This window comes from Lipotes vexillifer, unplaced genomic scaffold, assembly GCF_000442215.2.
Source record: "Lipotes vexillifer unplaced genomic scaffold, Lipotes_vexillifer_v1.1 scaffold395, whole genome shotgun sequence".
NCBI lineage: Eukaryota > Metazoa > Chordata > Mammalia > Artiodactyla > Lipotidae > Lipotes > Lipotes vexillifer.
Window position 1 is genome coordinate 5,962,010 of NW_006797390.1, and position 19,423 is coordinate 5,981,432.

Here is a 19,423-nt window from a genome sequence, read left to right on the forward strand (position 1 = left end):
CCTGGCCTACGCAAGAGAGGCTCCCCAGCTATCACAGTGAGACAGAAAGGAGAGGATAAATCGTTAGTGCTCGTGACTCTTGCTCACTCTCCCTGGCTCCTTCACACATATGTCCCCCGCTCCCCTGAGAACTCGCGTCTCTCTCCCTCCCTTCTCTTATCTATCTCTTCTCTGTCTCCTCCTCCCTCTGTTGTTCAAAATAACTAGGCATAGATATCATAAAATGAAACCATTAGACACTGCCCTGGGGGAAGGGAGTGTTTTCAGAGTGATTAATAGAAGACAGGTTGCATATTTATGCTCACATGTAATTAATTGATAGCTCAGAGAGCCCTATTACAGACTCTTCTTATTGTCGTGTTCAACATGTTTACCAATGGCATGAATTAAGGGAGATATGGAAGAATATTTTGTAGTCATAAAAATAAAAGGTCCATCCATAGAGAAGATACAACAAATATAAACCTGTATGTGCCAAAAACATAGCAAAACACAAAAAGCAGAAACTTAGAAAAACAAAGAAAATTAGATATAAACAAGACTTTAAAAGAGTTTTAAAACTTTAAAAGACTTCAACAAACTTATCTCAAATTTGACATATCAGTCAAGCAAAAAGCACATCAAATATACAAAGTATTTGAAACCATCAACCAGCAAAAGCTTGATTTAAGAGATGAATGGGGAGTTGTGTGCCTTGCAGTAGAATACACATTCTTGTTATAAAACTTATATAAAAATTGACAATATGGGGATACAAAGGAAAGGCTAATAGATTCCAAAAAGTAATCCCTTACCAATACATTTTCTTACTATAATACAATAAAACTAGAAACCAACAGTTTATATATTTTTTAAAATGCTCTTCCTTTTTTTCTTTTTTAAAATATATTTATTTATTTTATTTATTTGGCTTCACAGGATCTTCGTCATGGCACACGGGAGCTTTAGTTGTGGCATGTGGACTCCTTAGTTGCAGCATGGGGGCTCTTTAGTTGCAGCATGTGGGATCTAGTTCCCTGACAGGGGATCAAACCCAGGCCCCTTGCACTGGGAGCTCAGAGTCTTAACCACTGGACCACCACAGAAGTCCCTAAAATGCTCTTCTAAGTAAATCTCAGATAAATTAAATAATCAAAACCAACATTATAGGTTATTTAGATTACATTATGATTGAAAACTTAAAATATCAACAAAATTTGGAAGGTCATTGAATACACTGAGCCACCAGTTGGGATCCATTAAGATAGTGACAGTTGAGAAAGATGGACTGAATCTAACAAGCATAAAATCTAAGAGAATTATGTTTGAGATCTTGCCAAAATCCAAAACACCAATGGCAAAAGCACAAGGTGGGAGAGATATGATTCAGTCACACCACCTTTTTCTTTGTTTTTTAAATTAATTAATTTATTTATTTTTGGCTGCTTTGGGTCTTCGTTGCTGCACATGGGCTTTCTCTAGTTGTAACAAGTGGGCTTCTCGTTGTGGTGGCTTGTCTTTGCTGTGGAGCACAAGCTCTAGGTGTGCAGGCTTCAGTAGTTGTGGCACATGGGCTCAGTAGTTGTGGCTCATGGGCTTGGTTGCTCCGTGGCATATGGGATCTTCTGGGACTAGGGATCAAACCCATGTCCCCTGCATTAGCAGGCGGATTCTTAACCGCTGTGCCACCAGGGAAGTCCCTCAGTCACCCCATCTTTAAAACAAAAACCATCACTCTGCCATCAAGTTTAGGGGTTTTATTTATTTATTTATTTATTTATTTTAAATATTTATTTATTTATTATTTAGGCTGCGCCGGGCCTCAGTTGTGGCATGCGGGACCTTTTTGCGGCATGCATGTGGGATCTAGTTCCCTGACAAGGGATTGAACCCTGGCCCCCTGCATTGGGAGCATGGAGTCTTACCCACTGGACCACCGGTGAAGTCCCAAGTTTAGGGGTTTTAGTCGACAAATGGGTTCAGCATTCATCAACTATGTGATGTGACTGCCCAGAAAAGCGAATGTGCTCTTAGACTGCATGAATAGGTAGGCAGCAACTAGAGCAAGAGAGATCTAATCTGCACGGATCAGACCTCATACACTGGGCATTCAGTTTGCGACTCCATGGCTTGAGAAAGCTCAATTACAGCCCATTCAGAGAAAAGCAAAGGGGACGGTGAAGGGACTTCAATGTGAGACATGGCTGGAGGAAGTGGAGAGGCATGACCGCAACCCAAGGCTACTCCTTGAAGTCTTAATGCTGTTTTAAAATATATGAAGGGTTATTACACAGAGGCAGGATAAGGTCATAGAAAGACACATGTCTATGAGCCAGAATAGTCCATAGATGAAAGAGCTGCTTAGAGATCCAGCATTCCCTCTCACTGGAGGTGTTCTAACCCAGTCTGGGTAAATACTTGGTGGAGATATTGTGGCGAGGATTTTAACACTGGAAAAATAGGTGGTTGGATCACACAAGCCTTCCAACCCCGAAATTCTTCAGTTCCCCTGGAATCTGGTATTTCCCACCATGTGGTCCACCCATGGACTTCTGAGTCTGGTATCCAAAGTCTTAAATTTATTTCTTAAAGATTTTCAGCATTAACATTTTGAGCACAGGCCCTGTGAGTGACGTCAATGTCTGAGTGTTCGTAACCTAGTGAAGACAGCATAAACCCAAAGGAAAGCGTAGTTCAGGACTTTGACATGTTCAAATAAAGACATATGGTGTCCTCCGAGGTCAGAGAAGGGGGTTCAGTGCATTGGAACAGACAGGGAAGTACTCATGGAGAAAACTTCAAAGTCTGTGTTTGTGTGCGTCAGGCAACCTGAGTGGTTTTAGAAATAGTGGCAACAAAGGGGTGTATAATAAGCAAACATAATCAGTTGCCTCTTTCCTCTGATGGCAGAACGTGGTAAGCCCGGCTGGAGCACCATACGCCATATGCCCAGATCTTTTTTTTTTTTTTTTTTTTTTTTTTTTTTTTTTTCCGCTATAGCAGTGGTATTAGTTTGCTAGGGCTGCCATAACAAGTGACTGCAGACTGGGTGGCTTAAACAACAGAAACCTCTTTCTCATGGTTCTGGAAGCTAGAAGTCCAAGATCAAGGTGTTGACAGGGTGGGTTTCTTTTTTTGTTTTTGCGGTACGCGGACCTCTCGCTGTTGTGGCCTCTCCCAGTGCGGAGCACAGGCTCCGGACGCGCAGGCTCAGCGGCCATGGCTCACGGGCCCAGCCGCCCTGCGGCATGTGGGATCCTCCCGGACCGGGGCATGAACCCGTGTTCCCTGCATCAGCAGGCGGACTATCAACCACTGCGCCACCAGAGAAGCCCTGCCCAGATCTTTTGAGAGTGTCTCTAGCCATTGTTTCTCCCAGAAAAATAATTTCTCTGTAGCCCCTGCTCACACACAGGCTGATCTCTAATGATCGCTCCGACAGGAGGTTTTATTGACTAAAGCTTTCTGTTCTTCATCTTTGCTGATTGCTTCTGACCCTTTTCCAAACCTAGCAACCCTTTTATTCTTGAAACAAAGACCCTCCTCCCCTTGGGGAGTGTTAACCCTTGCCCCCCGCAGCCCATGATAATAATTACGGTAATAAATAATCCCTTACATCCATCTAGGACTTTGCAGTTCAAATACCTTGCACACCTGCTCTCTTGTTTGGTCATCGAGATGATGCTGGGAGGAACTGGGGGTACAGGTGCTACTTTGAGATCGGAGGAGGTCTTCTGCCCTCTGAGCTGGTTTGGTGATGGAAGTGGTGTGCACAGCACCTTAGTGATCTCATTGCCAGGGCTCGGGTGCCCAGCCCTGGGTCAGGGCTCATCCTCTGAAATCATTCAGGCCTTGGCAGCCTCCCAGGATGCTGGCCGGTTTTGTTCAAGAGCGTTTGCAAAGAATGAGCTCCACGTCTGATCCAGTGTGGGCCCAGGATCGCTGATGCCCGCCTGCATCCCAGGACTTCTTTGTGGTGGGCACATCCTTTGTGTTGAGGGCTGGGAGTAGGTGCCATTCAGAGGCTACATCTCTCTTCCCCCCATTAGTTTGTTTGTAGCAATTTGCAAAATTACTTACTTCACGACTAACAGATTGACATGTGAGCACGAGAAGCATAGAGTTTATTAATTTAATCCAATAAAACTTCAAGTTAATATAACACATTTAATGGTAGTGTAGAATTAATGCTCTGCATGGTTATTAGGCCTAAATGGTACACAGCTTATATGCCTGGCTGTAATTAGTATTGCTTTAGCAGCGTCAAATCCATTTTTAAGTTTTTCTCATATCACTTTATTAGTTTCCTGGTACTTATATAGTTGGAATCACTGTCTCTAAAGTTCTCCTGGATACCATTTACCATGTAGCATTGGAATTTCTTCCAGCACAGGAAGATAATTCCAGGCAGCAAGGGAAGACCATCTTTGTTTCTGAAATTTCCTTTCCACTGTATCATTTCTGTCCCTGAGGTGTCCCTATGCAACAGCAGGTGCCTCGGCTCCTTATTTCTTGCCAGGGTTTTCTTGTAATTGTCATGGGGTAGCTAAGAACCAAAGTAACAATCCAAACATTTGTCATTTACCAAGAAGAGAGTTCTCACTCTTCACCAGAAAGACATTTGTTACTCCTGGGATGGGAAGCCCAGTGATGAACACAGAGCCTTGGCTTGGAGGAGGCTTAGAGAGCTGTGTCCTCTTGCTGAGCACACCCTGGGCCAGTGCCATACTCACTCAGAGTCAGGTTTGTGGTCTTGGAGATACAACCAAGAAAGGGAACTCAGACAGGTGAGTGACCTTGACCGTGCAGATCCACACCGGTTCCCTCGTCTGGGTCAGTTGTGTGGTTTCTGTAGAACTGGAAGGATGCCAGTCAAAATGGCAGCCTGTGCATGTGGTGCCAGGTTCCCCCTCAGGTAGCGAGTGAGGAAGGGGCAGCCTATGGGCTGTGGTGCAGCCTCGGGTGGCGGGGGAGGCCTGGCGCTGGACTGGAGTCCCAGGGGGACTTGGGGATACAGGGAGGTGAGACTTTGAATGACGGAAGGCTCAGGGGAATGAATGCTTTCCTATCCTTGATGTTTTCTTCTGAAATCTCTCTGGTACCTCTTAGAACTGAGAACCAGGGCTGTTTGTTCAATTATAAAAGCCTCCTTCGTTGAATAAAGAACAAGGGAGTGCCAGCATTTGAGTTTAGAATGGCAGGTGCCAAAATTGGCAGTAGGTGTGTATATTGCAGGTTCGAAACAAACCTGGAGAGCTATGACATAAGCCTGCTTGCTGGAGCCTAGAGTTTCCTTAACAGGACAGAGGGCAGGGAGCGAGGGGCAGAGAGGGCCTTCCATGCCCGGTCAGAGAAGAGGTGTAGAGGTGCAACCGCCTGGGAATGTCACATGTGATCATCTCCAGTCTTGGTTCGAATGCTAATACCTGGTCCTTCCCGTTTGAACTTGGGGGAGCATTTGAAGGAGGATCTATTACTGGGAGAGAAAGAGGAGCCATCCCGGGGTGACCCACAAACCTTGTCCCCAGAGCCGCATCTGTCCTCATCTCCATGTAGGAGCAGAGAGGCCAGCTATGTACTCCCTGTCCTGCGGGGCTCTTCGGAGTAGGAGGGGACGCTGAGAACCCAGCGTGTCACTATTGCCATCAGCATTTACCCAGCCTCACCCTTCCCATGGCCCTGTGCCGAGATGGGTGAGCCCTTGGACAGGTGTGGCCCCCTTCCTTTCTAGCTGTGTCGTGATGGTGGCGGTGGTCACCACCGTGGAAACTTTTGCCATCCTATGAGAAATGAGGGTCACGCAAAGTTCAGCACATAGTTTCCAGGAGAGTACAGTTCAGATGGTGCTGATGGAACCAGGTAGAGAGAAAGCGCCCAAAGTGGGAAACAGATACACCAAGAAACCAAGCAGAAAAGAAGCCCACACCGCACACCTTTATGCTGTCAACAAGCATATAGGGGATCAGTGGGCAATAGGACGGTGAGTGTCACAGAGGCTGGGTGGATTGGTGCTGAGATAAAGCAGAGGACAGGAAGGTGGAGCCAGGGATGCCCGGGAGGGACAGCTGGGAGACAGGAGGATGAGAGGGTCCTGCTGGGCCTCAGTGGTCAGCTGATCCCGGGGAGCTGACCCTGCAGCCTTGGCTGACCCAACCGCCATGGTCACCCACGCCACCCAGAGCTCCACTGGGGGAATAAAGGCATCTCATCACGCTCTCTTTCTGTCACCCGTGCAGGAAAATTGCTGCCTATGATGAAGAGATCCAGCACCTCTACGAGGAGATGGAACAGCAAATCAAAAGGGAGGAAGAGAAGTTTCTCCTGAAGGCAAGAGTCCGTTCCCGGGGCTCGGCTCTGCGGGCCAGGCTGCAATATCTCCTGCTCTGACCATGCCCCCTCCCCAGCCCCGGATCTAAGATTGCAGTGCCCCATGGCACTATTGATTTCCTGTTTCCCTGCTTTGTGTATTTTTTTGCAAGGCCATTGTCACCTTCAAATGTGGCAGATAATTTACCGGTTTATTTTTATTGATTGTGGTCTGTCCCGTCCTACCAAGATGTAAGCCCCAAAGAGCAGGGATCTTTACCTTTTACGTACTAATGTACCCTCAGCACTTCCACCGTGCTTGGAGCACAGCAGGCAGGCGTTCAACCAGTAGTTGTTGAATCAGTGAATGAATGAACAAGGAATCAATGCAGAGAAGGATGGAGGGGCTTTACCAGTTGAAGCAGCCTGGAGACTGGCTTGACGTTAGCTGCTCCCGAGGCCTCCACGGCAAGCCTGCACGAACGCGACGGCCCGTGCCACTCCACGCCCAGCAGCTCCCCTAAGGGGGCCCTCGTTAGAGCCGATGCTTCCCGTCCTTTCCCCTTGGAAACCTAGAAATTTTAATTCCCAAGACAACTCAAGTGCCACTCTATTCGAATTCCACGGGAGAAAATGTAAAACTCACATTCCTGCTCTTAGTCTGGCACTTAGCCTTCCACCAAGCCCCGCTGTTTGTATTGGGAGCTCAGAACTGGTGAAATCCCTTCCTGTTCCAGGCTAAGCAGGATCCTTTAGGGGAACATATTCATCAGACGGAGCTACAGGAGACTCCCTCTTATCCATTTTCGGATTATCCACTTGTTGGGTTCTCAGCGGAAAAGTCTTGGATTTGAAAGGTGGCCTCCTGTCTTAGTTCGGGCCATTACAAAATATCATAACCTGGGTGGCTTATAAACAAGAAACATTCATATCTCACGGCTTTGGAGGCCGGAAGTCCAAGATCAGGGTACCAGCGTGGTCGGGTTCAAGTAACAGCCCTGTCCCGGGTTGCAGGCTGCCAACTTCTCTGTGTCCTCACGTGGGCAAGCTGGCTCTCTGGAGTATCGGACAAGGACACTAATCCCACTCTGGTGGGCTCTGCCCTCGTGACCTAATCACCTCCCACAGAGCCCACCTCCTTGGGGCCATCTCCTTGGGGGTTAAGTTTCAACGTATGAATTTTGAACATAGCGACCCCATCACCTGCTTGTTGCCTCTCAAGGCTGAACCTGAGCCGCTGTCACATCGCTCCCCTGCTCCTTAAGGCAGGTTGGTCTAAACCAGCGTTTCACTTCATTCTGCCGATTATCCACACCACGGCCCCATTTCTTATCACAGATGCCCTTCCAGCTGAGAGGGCGTCAGAATGCTTTCCAGAAAAAGCCGGTTGTGTTCTCCACCCAGAGCCCTCTGGAGGCTGGGCAGTATTTCCAGACCTCCCCCTCGCCTTCCTTTTTAGAGCGCTAATGCCTCCTGGCTGACCCCGCCCTCCCCCGACTTCCAGCCTTAGCGAAGGCGAACAGGCAGAGAGAACACGCATCTCCTCACCGAGCGGACCCTATGGGGGCGGGGGGCTGTTCCGGGAGCCTCAGCCTCACCGCCGCCCCGCATCCCCTGCAATAGTAGACCCGCTCCCTTTACCCCAGTGGCTTTGTGCACAGAGGGGCCGAGTTCTGGGGGGTGGGGGGCGGCATTCGGCCCCCTCCCCCTCACCATGACTACAAGTCAAAGGTCATAGCTAAGGAAAGATGCTGCTTCCAGAAGCAAAAGGTGGGTCAACACCTGGGGACTGGGAGCGGAAAGAGGTCGGGGCGGGGGGGGGAATTCCAGGGCAAATCTGCCCCAGTTGGGGGGTCTTACCCCGCTGCCGCGCCCCACCCCCCAGCCCGGCTCCTCCCTTCTCAAGGCCTCTGAGCCCCAAACGCCTTTCAGGCTCAGCTCTGCGATGTATGCTGTTTGTGTACGTGGGAGCCGTGAACACGTGTTCGGCCGTGCTGTGAACCCTTTGGGCGCGCAGGCTTGGCCTGGCCACCGTGTGAGGTTGGTGGTCTACAGCTCATGACAGCTTGAGAGGCTGCACCCTCTGGCCAGGGCTTGGCGCTCGGCATCTCACTGGCCGTGACCCCCTCAGCACTCTGTGCCCGGCAGGGGCGGTAAGACACTCCGTCTGGCCTTTGTGGGGCTGCCAGCATCAGCTGGGGGTCCTGGAGCTGCTCGCCCCACCCCCAGCCAGCAGGGGTCCTGCTCTTTGGGGCTTACATCTTGGTAGGACGGGACAGACCACAATCAATAAAAATAAACCGGTAAATTATCTGCCACATTTGAAGATTCCCTGCAGTAAACGTTGGGAGCAGGGGCTGCCTGGTCATACCCTGCCTCCACCGTCAGGTGTGGCCGACACGAGGACGGTCACGGGCTCCCCCGCGAGCCCCACTGACCTGTCCAAAATGGGCAGAGAGGGCTTCCCTGGTGGCGCAGTGGTTGGGAGTCCGCCTGCCGATGCAGGGGACACGGGTTCGTGCCCCGGTCCGGGAAGATCCCACATGCCGCGGAGCGGCTGGGCCCGTGAGCCATGGCCGCTGGGCCTGCGAGTCCGGAGCCTGTGCTCCGCATCGGGAGAGGCCACAGCAGTGAGAGGCCCGCGTACCGCAAAAAATCAAAAAAATAAAAAATAAAAAAACGGGCAGAGGAACGAGGTGGCATCTCCAGATGAGGGGCTGAGGAAGAGCCCTGGGCTTTGATGGGGGCTGTTGTCCCCTCACCCTGCTGCTCCCAGACATGGCTGCCCCCTAGGGCTGCGTCTCACCACTGTCCTCCTTGGGGAGGTGTCGTTTCACGTCATGGAAAGCCCGTGGGGCTCCTGTGGTGAGTTATACGGAGGCTATGATGCTTTCTTTTCCTGCCTGGCCTGCGCTGCGGCCATGCCTCGGACAAGCAGAGCTGCAGGTGGTACGGGTAGTTTTGTTTCCCAAGAAACAGCGACGTGGAAGAAAACAGCCGGAAGCTGGGCAAGGCAAGGGCTGGACCCCAAGTCTCCCGCTGCCCACTCAGGGCCCTTACACCAGATCAGGCTCTGGTGAGAGTGTCAGGCATCCCGCCAGCTACACACTTTCCTCTTTGTCCCACGACCAGGCCCCTTCCCGCTTGCATCACTGAGGTCTCCGCATCCCTGAGTGGGGAAGGCCGGTTCTAGGGCAGGAGGGAGGGGCTGTGGAGCTCACGGGAGAGACCCCCCCCCACCGGGGCTTGGGAGCCCTCCGTCCCAGCGGGGACACAGCGAGGGCCTAGGCCCGCCTGAAGGAGGAAGAAGGGGGGCCGCTGTGTTTTCAGAGGAGGGCAGTTTAAAGGATTGAATGATTGCGCCCAACATGGACAGAATATCCGAGCCGGAAGGACATTCCATCTTCCAACGGACAGACAGGAGCCTGAGGCCTGAGATTCCAGCTTAGCCCCTGTTCTGTTCCCCGTTCGGTATCCGCCCACTGACCGACGCTGCCTCTCTTGTGGGAGGCTGTCATCCGACATGTCATACATGGTGGGAGCTGGCGTTGTGCACACTCTCCATCCGCCAGGGCAGGCGGGTGACCAAAGCCCTGGGATGTTGTGGGAAGACCCCAAAGGATGGGCGGGCCCCTCCCTGCTGTCGAGCAGGTTCAAGGTGGGGGAAAAAAGTCTCCATCCCGGTGCGTCTGGGCCTCACGTGTCCTTCCTGGCTTGGCAGGACACGGAGAGGTTCCAGGCCCGCAATCAGGAGCTGGAACGGAAGCTGTTCTCCAAGGAGCAGGAACTGGAGCGGCTCATCCAGAAGCAGAAGCGGGTATGTTCGTGTCCATGTCCTCAGAGCACCTGCCCTGCACTCCATCCTCCTCTGGCGCTTGCCCACTTTCCCTGCCATTCACTTAAGGACTTTGTTTTCTTAAATCTGAGAAGAACCATTTAGTTGAACAAAAGAGAGCATCTGAAATCACAGGTGATCCCAAGATAAAGCCTTTACTCTCCAATGCCTGGTGTTTAACTTGGAAAAATTGCCAAGAATTCTCCCAAGTATCCTCCACAGACATCGTGGTATAATTATGCCCAGGAGCCACCAGAATGCCAAAACGTTACTTTGTTTCCTGCATCCTGTATGAGAGATAAGGGGGATGCTGCGGTACAGGGGTCACAGACACTGATATCTGGGGGGAGGCTGCAGACTGTGATGTCTTCCTGCCAGGAGGGCCAGGGATGCCTCCAGCTGGAAGAGCAGCTTGACCAGGACAAAGGTCAACTTGTCCATCCCCTGTCTTCCCGTGTGCCCGTACAAGGTGCGTCAGCCTCCTTTGGGACAGTTCCCGTCACCCCGCAGGGTGGATGCAGACACCAGACGTGCCCCTGATGCACCTAAGTCCCCAGAGACAGGCTGGGTGGTGTCCCAGGGTCCACCCACTGTGGCTGGGAGTGCGTGGCTCAGGACCCCAGGGAGATGGGTTACCTAGGCAAACCTCACGCTCGCAGCCTCGTCTCCAAAGCAAGGGGCTCGTAGGAGAGAGAGGCCCGGATGCCGCTTGGCCTCCTGTTTTGTTTTGTCTGGTGCTGGAAGGCATCCAGCCCTGGACAGACCCAGACACATTGGTTCCATTTGAATAGAAAGGGATATTTTTAGCAGCACATTAAAATACACTTGAAGAGACTCCCATGCTAAGGCTGGAGAGGGTTGCACTCCTCTGAGTACCCAACCTGTAGATTTCGGTTTCTCTCCTGCAGCAAGATGCTCTCACTGCCAGCTGCCTCCCCCTCCCTCACCCCCAACCCCCCGCCTGCACAGTGTACCTGGCTTCTCTTCCTCTCTTTGCTCCTCACTATTATGCATTAAGTTCTTACCAATTAGATTTATCCCTCCAATGAATGATTGCCACTCGACTTGATTACTGCATGCTTTGCCTGATCACTCAGGGGCCTCTTGAGAATCACACAAAATTCCTTGTGGTTGCTTCCTCCTTCTCTTACTGGCCGCATTCATCAAGCTGAATTTATCCTTCCTGCCTCCAGAAGTGTGTGTGTGCATTAAGGGGCAGGACAAAGCTGACTGAGGCTTGAGGGCAGTGAGGGGCAGTAGCGTGGGTTCCCACCCACCAGGTGGAGGAAGCAGGGCGCGGCTGGGAAAGGCCAGCCTGATGGGGGGATGGAGCTTGCTCATCGCTCCCCTCTGCACAACGCCCCCGTTCCTTTCCAGCTGGAAGGCCAGTGCACCGCCCTGCACAACGACAAGCACGAAACCAAGGCTGAGAACACCAAGCTGAAACTCACCAACCAGGAGCTGGCCGGGGAGTTGGAGCGGACGTCCTGGGAGCTGCAGGATGCCCAGCAGCAGCTGGAAAGCCTCCAGCAAGAGGCCCGAAAACTCCACCAGGAGAAGGAGATGTGAGTGACACCCTTGTGCCCTCCAGGTCCGTCCCCTGCTGTGAGCGTGTCAGCCCGCCCCCCAGACCCTTCTCCTTGCTCATAACATGGGGATGGGGCTCCTTGGTCCCTGGGACCTCTTCTAACCTTCTAGGATTCTGAGACTATGAAGCAGACCAGTTCTGTGCCGAGCACTACCTAGGATTGACAAGAAACATACAGCCTCATTCTCAGAAAATTTATTATGTGATTAGAAAGACGTTATCCAACCAGCAAATAGGAGGCAGTCTGGGGGAAAATCCTGAGTGAGTGGAAAGACCAGACGTTGACTGTCATGGTTCGGAGACCTGGGAGAACGGGGTGGGCCAGGAAGACTTCCGAGGTCAGCATGTAGTTCGACAGGGCGTGTGACAGTGCCCTGGACGCTTCACACCGGTTCTGCCCATTTATTCCTTCCTCTTTTTCCTTCCTTTTTCAGCCTTCCTCTGTGTGGGCCCTGTGTGGGCAGCCCCACGTCTTTGGGGACTGGTTTGCTGATAACTACTTTAGGCATCCAGCCATTGGGTTTGGCTTGCTGGATGGAGGTGCCCCTGGGAACAGTCCAAGGCTGGGTCTGCACCTGAGCCAGAGAAGTCACTGAGGAATCGGTCTGAGGAGTGTTAGGCTTTGAGGACAAGGGCTCTCTGAGGCCCCGGAATCTCACTTGCTTATCTGTTCATCCGTGTACCAGTGCATTCACTGGCGGATTCACATCAGCAACATTTGTTGAAAGCTACTCAGTGCTTTCAGCACTGTCTTGGGCACTCAGCGTACCTCACTTACGTCGAAACTCTGACATTATCTCATCTGACCTTCTCAGCATCCTGATGTGCCAGGTACCGTTGTTATCAACTCTAATTTATGGATGAGGAAACTGAGGTTCAGAGGTGTTAAGTACCTGTCCTGAGATGCTAAGTGCTGGACACATGCTGCTGACTCCCCACAGTGACAAATGAGTCAGACGGAAAATCTGTGCCCAGGACTTAGGACTAGCCACCCTTCACTCACTCGTTTGTTCGAGGACTCATGTAGTCATTCTGCAAAACCTGGGTGCCTGGTCCTGGGTGAGGTAAGGTATAAAGTCTGATTTCAAAAACAGGGCAGTCTTACCAATGTTTGATGTTTTACATGTGTTAACTCTCTTTGTTCAAAAGCCCTGACTCTGGCCGCTGGCAAATCGTTTGTTCTGCTGGGGCTGCCCTGGCGGCGCAGTGGTTGAGAGTCCGCCTGCCGATGCAGGGGACGCGGGTTCGTGCCCCGGTCCGGGAGGATCCCACATGCCGCGGAGCGGCTGGGCCCGTGAGCCGTGGCCGCTGAGCCTGCGCGTCCGGAGCCTGTGCTCCACAACAGGAGAGGCCACAACAGTGAGAGGCCCGCGTACCGCAAAAAAAAAAAAAAAAGTTGTTCTGCTATCTGCCTCATGTGTGATGTCCTGTACTGTTTAGGAATGATCTAGAGTGAGAGGGAGGGGATGTGTTTGGATTTGGAGTTTTACCCTAGGAAGACATCTCCAGTTGAAAAAGATATGCCTTCCCAAGCAGCTGACTTAAAGTAAAATCAACCCCTCCATTCCAAGGCTTGGATGCCCGGTGGAAGGACAGTATATTTCATTGTAAACAAGCAAAATCGGTCCCTCCCCATTGAGATCAGGTCAACCAGGTGCTTAACTTTATAAACAGAATTAAGGAGTCAGGCTCTTAAAATTCAATCAAGTCCTGAAAGCGACAAACATCTGAAAGGCACAGGCATGAGAACGGCAAATGGAAATGAGCCCCGGAGCCGGCACAGCGTGAGGATTAAAATCTTTCTGAAGTCTTATCTTAGTTAAGCAAGCCAGACACACAATCTCTGGAGGCTGGGAATTGAAAAAGAGGGAAGGAGGGTTAGGAGGGAGAGATAAATGAGTCCAGAACCTCCGTGACTTTTTTTCAATAAGAAGCTTGCAGCAGCATGTGCCGCTGGGGAACCTGCTGGAGCCCAGGAGAGCGTGTCTCGTCCAGAGCGGCCCGGAGAGAAGGGCAGGGAGAGGCTTAGCTTGTCCTCCGTAGAGCAGGATCCCAGACCAGCAGAGCTGACAGGACCTTTGTGCTGGAACCCACCTCTTCATTTCACAAATGAAAAACAAGCTCAGAGAGGGGTAGTGAGCAACCCGCAGCCACCCAGCTAGTTAGTGTCAGAAAACAAGGTCAGAGCCTTGTCCTTCTGAAACCCTGTGCTTCCCCGATGATGTCCAGCTGCCGGATGCTGCTGGGAGCGGGGGGAGTGGGCCTCTAGATCAACAGACCCCGTCATGTATCATCTGGAGTTCTGAATGGACAAAATGAATTTTCCTGTTCTCTGAAGATGCCCAAGGAAGGAGAACTAGAGTTTAAAATCAGATAAAGAAGGAGCAATCAGGCAGGGGAGACAATATAAAGATGAAGGTCGGCTGGAAGGCAACACCTCTATTTTGTTAATTAACTTGTATCTGGGGGAGAGGTGGTTTATGACAAGGCACGAAATGTGGCAGAAAGAGGTTTGCCCCCCACCCCCTGACTCCCAGCCTCCCGTCACCCAGAGGGCACCAGTCCTGGCTCCTTGTGGATCCTTCCAGAGTGTCCTGTACATGCGCGCGTGCGCACACACACACACGTGCACACACACAGACCCAAACACAGACACACACACAGACACACACTCTCACACAGAGACACACACACTCAGACACGCACGCACACACAGAGACACACATACTCACAGGCACAGACACATGTGTGCGCACACACAGAGACACATTAACACACACAGTCACACAGACACACGCACACACAGACACACACACACAGACACACTCTCACACAGACACACACAAACACTCAGACACACACACACACACAGAGACACGCACACACAGGCACAGAGACACAGGCACACATGTGTGCACACACACAGAGACACACAGACACAAACATGTGTGCACACACACAGACACACACAGACACGCACACATGCACTTCATTTACAAAGCAACAGCACTGTTCTACATTAGCCTGCATTTTCCACTTGACGGATCCTTTGGAGAACGCTCCATATTTCTTTCTTCCTCATAAAAACACAGCAAACAGCCCTTCCCTCCCAGCAGCCATAAACCTCTCACCAGTTACTACCGCAAAATGGCAAGTTCTGTTCCTTTCACTTCACCTGTTAGCCAGACATAAACTCGTAGAACATCAAGGTTAGAAGGACTTTCAAGGTCATTTTTGTCAAATATCCAAGTGTCTTTTTTTTTGCGGAAATGCTTTTCTATTTGTTAACACAAAAAAATCTATCTGAATATACATATGTGTGCATGTTTAGACAGATGTGTGTCTACTAGACAAACAGACATAGGTTTGCACTGATACATACCACGTATGTGTGTGTATATGTGCGTGTGTGCACGGTGCCAAGGTCCCTGGTGCCTTGTAAGCAGGGCCAGAGGAGGCTTGGAGTGAGAGGTCCTCTTGGTTGTGGAGGAACTGCTGCCTCGGTCAGACGCTGTGAGGACCTGTTAGGTTAGGTCTCCGGTGTGAGTGACTGTCCTCAGTGGGGAAAGCCCTCTGCTTTTGGCTGCCCCACGAAGAAGCAGGACCCGGGATGGGGGTGGCGGAGTCCCAAAGCCGGACGCAGGTAACCTGAGCTCCCAGGGCGCCGGGCTGCGACCAGACAGCTGTCCTCACCTGGTGCCCATCGGAGCAGAGTCCCAGACGGCGTTTAGGGACCCGGGTTGGATAATAGGGAAGACATTGTTTTCCCTCCAGTTGACATTAAATATAATTGGTAATAAAATGTTGGGAGTTTGCAGCTCTGCAGGAGCCAGAGAAGTTCTGTTACTTAATAAGCATCGTCTGAGGTGAACTTGGAATTTGAGACAGTCTGTTACTGTCTCAAAGTGACTTTATAATTCTGCTATAAAGGGGGAAACCCCACAGATACCGCTCAAGGAATAAGGCGATTGCAAGTCCTGTGGCCCCAGCAAGCTCGTGGTGACGTGGATGGGCTTTGCCGGGGGACCGTCCTTACGCAGCTCAGCCTGCGCACAGTCAAGGCAGCCCTGACAGCCCGTGGCAGTGACGCATTTACTAGACTGTGGCTTGGAAATATGGGACCCTTTGCAGTAAGCTTGGGGGAGATTTAAAATCTCTGAACTGTGGTGCAGATCACAGAGGGAACGATGGAAGTAGAGCTGTGCAGTTAAGCAAGGTTTATTTTCCAACATCACCCCATTCTGCTTTTTTTTTTTTTTTTTTTTTGGGGGGGTACGCGGGCCTCTCACTGTTGTGGCCTCTCCCGTTGCGGAGCACAGGCTCTGGACGCGCAGGCTCAGCGGCCACGGCTCACGGGCCCAGCCGCTCCGCGGCATGTGGGATCTTCCCGGACCGGGGCACGAACCCGCGTCCCCTGCATCGGCAGGCGGACTCTCGACAACTGCGCCACCAGGGAAGCCCTGCTTTATTTTTTTTCCTTTCTCCTCTGAGTGGTGCTGGCTTCCTCCCAAACCCCCCCTCCCCCTCCAGCTCTCTTCCTCCCTCCATCCCTGCCATCTGCCCTCCCTGCCCCTCCTTTAGCCCTCTCTCTTTTTTCTCTTCCCACTGCTATTTGTTGACTGCACCTCCAAGCCAGCCACTGTGTCGAGGATACAGATGTAAACAAAGTACACACAGCCCCCTGCCTTGCAGCCTGAGTTGCTCTCCAGCCACCCTGTGTGTGTCTCAGCTTCTCTCTCCCTTTCCTCAAAACTCCTATGATTGGCACGCTCACACTGTGATGTAAATGACGGATTATGATTGATACATTAAATCTCTGCTTTGTAGCTAGAGATAAGAAATTTTAGTCAAAGAAATGAATGCGCAACAGTGGAAATTCCAGATCTCCGGGAACAGATTGGAGACTGTTGGGGGAAAGTGGGGAAGGAAAGATAGGTCTTCAATAGCTCCTGCATACAAACTAAACCAGCATGGGGGGGGACGGGGGGAGGGAGAAACACCAGCTCTGCTCTCACCTTCCGAGGCTGGGCTGGAGAAGAGTATTGATTCTGATTCCCTGACCTCAGGTGGGGGCGGGGCAGGACCACTGGGAGCCTGAGAAAACGGTGCAGTCATCATCAAGCTGTATCCTTGGGACAGGGAGTCGGGGGTCTAGATTAGGACCCTGGCTCAGTCCTGGGTTGCCAGGGAGAGTTATCAAACCTACTTGACTATCTGTGTCTATAAAACAGGGATCGGGCTTCCCCGGTGGCGCAGTGGTTGAGAGTCCGCCTGCCGATGCGGGGGACACGGGTTCGTGCCCCGGTCCGGGAAGATCCCACGTGCCGCGGAGCGGCTGGGCCCGTGAGCCGTGGCCGCTGAGCCTGTGCGTCCAGAGCCTGTGCTCCGCAACGGGAGAGGCCACAGCAGTGAGAGGCCCGCGTAGCGCAAAAAAAACCCCCCAAAAAACAGGGATCATTTCACCTTCCAAATAGGGTGTCTGAGACGACTTGGCGAGACCTGGCTATAAGGCCTGCACGAGGCCGTGCTCTCCAGCGGAAGGCCAGCCCGGGCACCACCTTCCGGGTCCAGCTTCATCACTGCCTCATGCCTTGGTAGCACCCCCTCCCCCCACATGTCACTCATCACTGCCGTCTTGCATCCCGCCCCCCCCCCACATGTCACTCATCACTGATGTCTTGCATCCCCTGCAGGGAAGTGTACCGCGTCACGGAGAGTCTGCAGCGGGAGAAGTCAGGGCTCCTGAAACAGCTGGATTTCCTAAGGTGCGTCCGCATCCCAGAGCCTTGGGTGGGAAGGGGCACCCCCAGAGTCTCCCCTGCCTGCTGAGGGAGCACCCACATTTCCCTGGTCCCCCACATACCGTTGGACAGCTGAGCACCACCTCTCCATTATGTTTGGTCCATTTACACAGGTGCCCACCCCCCTCTCCAGTTTGTACCTCTGCAGGCAGGCGCTGCCTCCTCCTGCTTGGTACCTGGCACGGCACTTGCTCGGTAGAAGAGCTGAGCTCGTGGAGCGTCTAGTCCACGCCAGAGGGTAGTATCTCCTTCATCTGCAGCAAAACCTGGGAGGCAGGGCAGCTGTTAACACAGGGCTTAGCCATCAAGGCAGCTGATATCAGAGGGATGGAGTAATTTACCAGAGTGACCCAGGCGCTCGCTGCCAGAGCCGGAACTGAGTCCACAGCTGGCTGGTGCTCTTTATTCGGCCGTATTCTGTTCATGTTTGTTGAATGAGTAAATGAATCACAATCAGAGCAGCAAGAAGGGCGTTAGGAGTGTCCTCAGCCTGTTCAACTACCTGTAAATTCAAAGCTCATCGGTTTGGTTTGGATTATCCCCCCTAAAAGAACAACCAAACCCAAACGGGTGTGGGGAAAGATGGAATGTTCAATTTTGCCTCTGAGCTTTCCAGGTTACTCTACTTGCTGCCTGTCAAACACCTCTTGGGGAATAGTGATGAAATTTGGGTCCTGATTTTTAAAGTGCAGGTGGGTTTGAATTGGGTACCTTTTGAAGGTTTTTACGTTTTTGTTTTTTGTTTTTTGTTTTTAATTTGAAAGCAAGGTAAGATCACTGCATCTGGCATCTTTGATGCCACCAAATAGAAAAGTTCTTCAAACTGAATGCATTTCAGATTTGTTTCCCTCAAGATGTGATTCCAAAGGCCAGGGAGATGGAAGTGGTTCTTAGGGGCCAAGTTTTAATCCCTGTGAGAGAAGGTGTGGATTCTCAGGAAGGCTTTAGTGAAGGCAGAGAATAAGATGTACAAGAACGAGTTTGGTTGGTTTTTTCCCCTTTTTTCTATTGTACTTAGAAAAAAATACAGGGGCAGATTCAGTGTGAAGGCGCAGGGGAGGGTGACAAGGCAGCACTCTGCCAACACTTGGGGGTCTTTTTCACGGAGACCAGCGTCTGCGCAGAATCCCAGCCTGAACCTTGCTGTGCTGTCGCCTGGCCCCCGAGCGAGCCGGGGAGAGCCCAGATGTGGCGGGAGAGCCCACGGCAGACTCTTCCTCCACAGTGAGATCTCCGGGTAGAGACAGAGAGCCGGGGGAAATGGGCATCAGGGAGAGAGAGAGGGAGCTGGGAGCAGGTGGGGTGGGAGGACAGCGGGAATTGTTGGGGGGGAGGGATCGGAACCATGGCCGGGGTGTGACCCAGTGGCGGGGGGCTGCCGTCCTAAGGGAAATGGAGGCACATTGAAGCAGTCTCAGGGCGCTTGGTAGGAACGTGCACTTTGGAGCTGGATCTGGTTCCGGACTCAGCCCAGCCCCTCATCACCTGTGCAACCTTGAGCAGTTGTCAACAACCTGGACATGCCTGTGTCGCAGGCTTCCTGGGAGAATTGGGTGACTTGTGCGCGGCCGTCGCTACAGAGCGGTGCCATGAAGGACAGAGGACACATGTACAGAGCAGAACATTCCCTTGCCTATCGGAGCCTCTGCATGGAGATGCTCCAGGAGACAAGAGACAAAGGCGTGGCTCCCCAACTTTCCCAAGAGTTGTTTCCATTTACACTCGGCCGTCTCCATTTCCCAGCCTCGCATCCTCAACCCCCCACCAGGCTTTTTCTCCTCCTATTCCACCGAACGAGGAGCCAATGACCTCCACGTTGCTTAAAATATGGGCCAGCTCTCAGGGCCCCATCCTTGTCCCCAGCACATCACTCTTAGCACAGCCTTTCTAGGACTCCTTTTAAAACCTGAGTCA

At 51.9% G+C, this 19,423-nt stretch overlaps 1 protein-coding gene across 2 annotated transcripts in view; it reads left to right on the forward strand.

Moving 5' to 3' along the window:
• The window catches only part of CRACR2A (calcium release activated channel regulator 2A), a 72,880-nt gene that overhangs the window by 23,911 nt on the left and 29,546 nt on the right, over nucleotides 1-19,423 (forward strand). Inside the window, exons 5-10 of one of the 2 annotated variants that reach the window (XM_007469449.1) lie at nucleotides 6,216-6,306; nucleotides 10,007-10,102; nucleotides 11,498-11,685; nucleotides 17,402-17,473; nucleotides 17,623-17,704; nucleotide 17,747. In XM_007469449.1, the coding sequence (XP_007469511.1) occupies nucleotides 6,216-6,306; nucleotides 10,007-10,102; nucleotides 11,498-11,685; nucleotides 17,402-17,473; nucleotides 17,623-17,704; nucleotide 17,747 (530 nt within the window). The remainder of the gene's footprint in view (nucleotides 1-6,215; nucleotides 6,307-10,006; nucleotides 10,103-11,497; nucleotides 11,686-17,401; nucleotides 17,474-17,622; nucleotides 17,705-17,746; nucleotides 17,748-19,423) is intronic. The other variant, XM_007469448.1, reaches the window with a different exon arrangement.